Source organism: Nicotiana sylvestris, chromosome 7 (assembly GCF_000393655.2).
Source record: "Nicotiana sylvestris chromosome 7, ASM39365v2, whole genome shotgun sequence".
Lineage (NCBI taxonomy): Eukaryota > Viridiplantae > Streptophyta > Magnoliopsida > Solanales > Solanaceae > Nicotiana > Nicotiana sylvestris.
The window spans coordinates 87541987-87545545 of NC_091063.1; the positions used below are offsets into that span (position 1 = coordinate 87541987).

At 36.4% G+C, this 3559-nt stretch overlaps 1 protein-coding gene across 2 annotated transcripts; it reads left to right on the forward strand.

Annotated features, from left to right (window-relative positions):
- Positions 1–205: 205 nt before the first annotated feature.
- On the forward strand, positions 206–2972 carry LOC104219617 (uncharacterized protein At4g26485-like). Of its 2 annotated transcripts, none has more exons than XM_009770311.2 (3): positions 206–672; positions 787–985; positions 2042–2972. In XM_009770311.2, the coding sequence occupies exons 1-3, from the start codon at positions 489–491 to the stop codon at positions 2817–2819; spliced, it is 1161 nt and encodes a 386-aa protein (XP_009768613.1). In that variant the 5' UTR covers positions 206–488; the 3' UTR covers positions 2820–2972. The 2 variants fall into 2 exon arrangements, with proteins under 2 accessions (XP_009768613.1, XP_009768614.1); XM_009770312.2 differs by having other exon boundaries at positions 397–672; positions 790–985.
- The last annotated feature ends 587 nt before the right edge of the window (positions 2973–3559 follow it).

Consider the following 3559-nt stretch of genomic DNA (forward strand, 5'->3'; position numbering starts at 1 on the left):
ATGTGTTTGATGGTGTATGTTTTATATTTAAGAAAAAAATCGACAAACAACCGAAAAAACTAAAAAACCGATAAAACCCAACATAAACTGAATCGAGAAAAAATCGACCTAATTGATTTGGTTTAGTTCTAATATTTGAAAAACTGACTTATTTGGTTTGATTTCTTCAAAAATCGATCCAAAACCGAACTATATTCTTTAGTTTGTAAATTGCAACAATAATTGACAACTTCCTGTTTGCGTTCCTTCCAAGAGAAGCTGAGGAGGACACGACCGACGGACTGTTCATTGAAAATCTTGTGATTCCTGTATTGCCCCTCGAAGCCACAAGAAGCAACTCTTATTTAAAACGTTATAATCTGATGTCAAATCCGTAATTCCATTCAATACAAATCCTTCTTCAAAATTTTATGTTTTTTCTTTTTTGGTTTTTTGGTACATAAACAGACCAGTGTCACGTTGCCGAAGTAAAAAAAGTTTGCGCAGCTATGGCAGACAAAGTGGCAGAAGAACCAAGTGTGATCAATAAAGGAGAAGAGAAAAGGATACCACATTACTCTTCATATCAAGAAATATTGTTAGTGGGTGAAGGAGATTTCTCTTTTTCTCTCTGTTTGGCTCACTCTTTTGGCTCCGCTTCCAACATTGTTGCTTCCTCTCTTCAATCTTATGGTATTATATCCATTTTCACTCTATTCTCTTTCTAGGCTGTTTTTATTTTACTTAATATTTGATGGGGTTTTCTCAAAATCCCAACTTTGGTGTTTCTTTTTTTGGCCCTTTTAGAAGAAGTGATCAAAACGTACAAGAATGGAAAATCGAACTTAGAAAAGTTGAAAGCTTTGGGAGGAACTATATTGCATGGCGTGGATGCCACAAAACTGCAGCATCATACTGATATCAGTAACCGGAAATTCCATCGGATTATCTTTAATTTCCCTCATGCAGGTTTCTATGGCAAAGAGGACAATAATCATCTGATCCAGTATGACTCCCTCTTTTTCTTCTTGGATACCTTTTTTACTACTTTTCTTATGCCTTATAATGTGTATGTAACATATTTTTCCTGGAATTTTTTAACAAGGGTTTTACCTAGTGTTATAGATTCAATAGGAGAGTCCAACCCAAAAGACCAGTCTGTTAGTATTTCTCTTTTTAATCATTGAGGGACAATTGGCACACAATATACATTCGCCCCCGCTTGAGGACCAAGTCAGGGCTGGCATCTTAGTTGGTCACGGTTGGTACCCCTCGTGGTTCCCGGCCACCACTCTGAGTCGCCGATTTCATTCGACCTGCTCCGTTACCAATTGTTATAGATTGAACAAGAGATCCCTACCAAAAATACTAGTCTATTAGGTGGGCGAGCCCACTCAGCCTATAAACACATTAGTGTTTCCCTTTTTAATCGATAAGGGACATTTGGTGCACAATATTAGTGACAGAGTTACCAGGTAGCTGCGCTGCAGTTGCTGGTGAAATAGTCGAGCTGCACTTACACTGCCCTTGAGAAAAAAAATGGGTAGAAGTTGGAGAAAGATGGATTTCGTTTTTTAAATTAATGCTTCTACTTTTCAACTCATATTTAGTATAAATATATACATTTTAACCAGTTTTTTAACAACTACATTTGAGTTGAAAACAATGTGTGGAGTACCTCTGAGGATATAGGAATGGAGTAGGGTGGTTAGGATATCAATATTGAAGATTTGCTCAAGTGATATGTAGTTAGATTTTGTAGGGGACTTGTACCCTTATAACACAAAGTTGTTTTCTTCAATCTAAGACGAGCAAATATTGTAAAATGATTTCATCAACATAACCTACCGAACGCACCGTTAGTTATGTCCATCTCTTCGTGCCGTGGCCAGTTTCTTTTTGGCTCATTTTGGCCAATTTTGATCATGCTGGGAAGGAATAAATTTCGGGTGCTGAAAGTGTTAGCTTTTGCCCTCAGAGACTAGACTAGTTGCTTAATTGGCTTTTCTTGCACTGGACTTTGCCTTTTCTTAATGTAATGCGTGTTTTTTTCTATCTGTAGAATGCATCAGAATCTTGTGGCAGGTTTTATGGGGAGTGCAAAAGAGAGGTTGCGAGCCGATGGTCAAATTCATGTTACCCATAAAACGACTGAACCATTCAACCTATGGGATCTTGTTGGACTTGGATCACAAAACTCCTTGAGTTGTATCAATTGTGCTGATTTCAAGATTGAAAATTACCCTGGTTACAACAATAAATATGGAGCTGGCTCGAAATGTGATATGTCTTTTCCACTGCGTGAGTGCACTACTTTCATGTTTATACTCAACCCAACTAGTAAGAGTATGCATAAAACGAAACAAAACAAACAACAAAAGAGAAAACGCGAGTATTTACATATGCCATCTCAGAAAATTCAAAAAGTTTCCAACTCCATAAGTCCTCCAATTTACCCCTTCCAGCAACAACTAAGTTCGATTTACAGTAGAACTTCTCCAACTTATCTCAATGACATGAACGGTTTTCCAAGTTATGCTGGTTTACCTGCAAGGCATGACCACGGAAGTAAATGTTTTAGGATCTTCAAGAGGAATTTCAGTTATATTCAACAAACATTTGGAAGAAAGGACATTGATGTTGAAGTTGCAGTTCGTAAAGCTCTGCTGCGTGCTTCTTTGATGTTCAGGGCCGAGAATGGGTGGCTCCCTGACCCCTACTTGAAAATTTTGGAAGAGCTTCAATTTTGGAAGCAGTCAAGATTTTTCAGGTTAGAACAGATGCTGCTAGATATCGATCGAAGGCTGTATGAGCTACAGGGTATGGGATATTACCTATAAATTATTATGTCTGTATAGTGAATATTGGATATTTATATCCAAGCATCTGTTGTTAACTTAAGTGCTACTATTCTCCATATCTTTCTACCAATAATCTCTAGAAAGGTTGTTTGATAAGGTTGAATTATGGGAGAAAAAGTTTGACTTGCTCTATAGTTTGATTGTTGACTAACTAGTATGCTTGATATTAACTATAGTTTGGTAACCAGTGTTTTCTAAAGAGGTTCTTTTGATAACGTTTAATTATGTGAAATGATCTAGTAATATGCTTTAAACTAACTGTAGTCTAAATCTAATACGAGTGTTTTAAATACATTCTAAACTGTCTCTGTTAATTGCTGTGTGTTGCCAATAGAAATTAGGCTTAAGTGGCAATGATCGAGGTTCTTTACCGGAGATTTTATCAGTCTCTGGTAAATATATGAAGCGAGTAAGAAAAGAAAAAGCAAAAGGCAGGTTGCACCAAATTTCCAACTCCATGATAGAAGTTCATATTAGAGTAAATTTCACTTATCTTTGAACAACAATACTTTCTTCCCCTTGTGAATGGATCAATAATTCCCTTGACTCAAAATTCAACGGGTGAAAAATAAAAAATTGCCATCGGAAAAATTTAAAAAGTCGAGACAATCCTTTTTTAGAGAATTTTGGTACTACAAAGTTGTACTTTCTACCTTATGTTAAAAATTCTTGTGAAATGTATCTTAGATGAAAGAATTTGGTCGGTCTCATATTTTTCC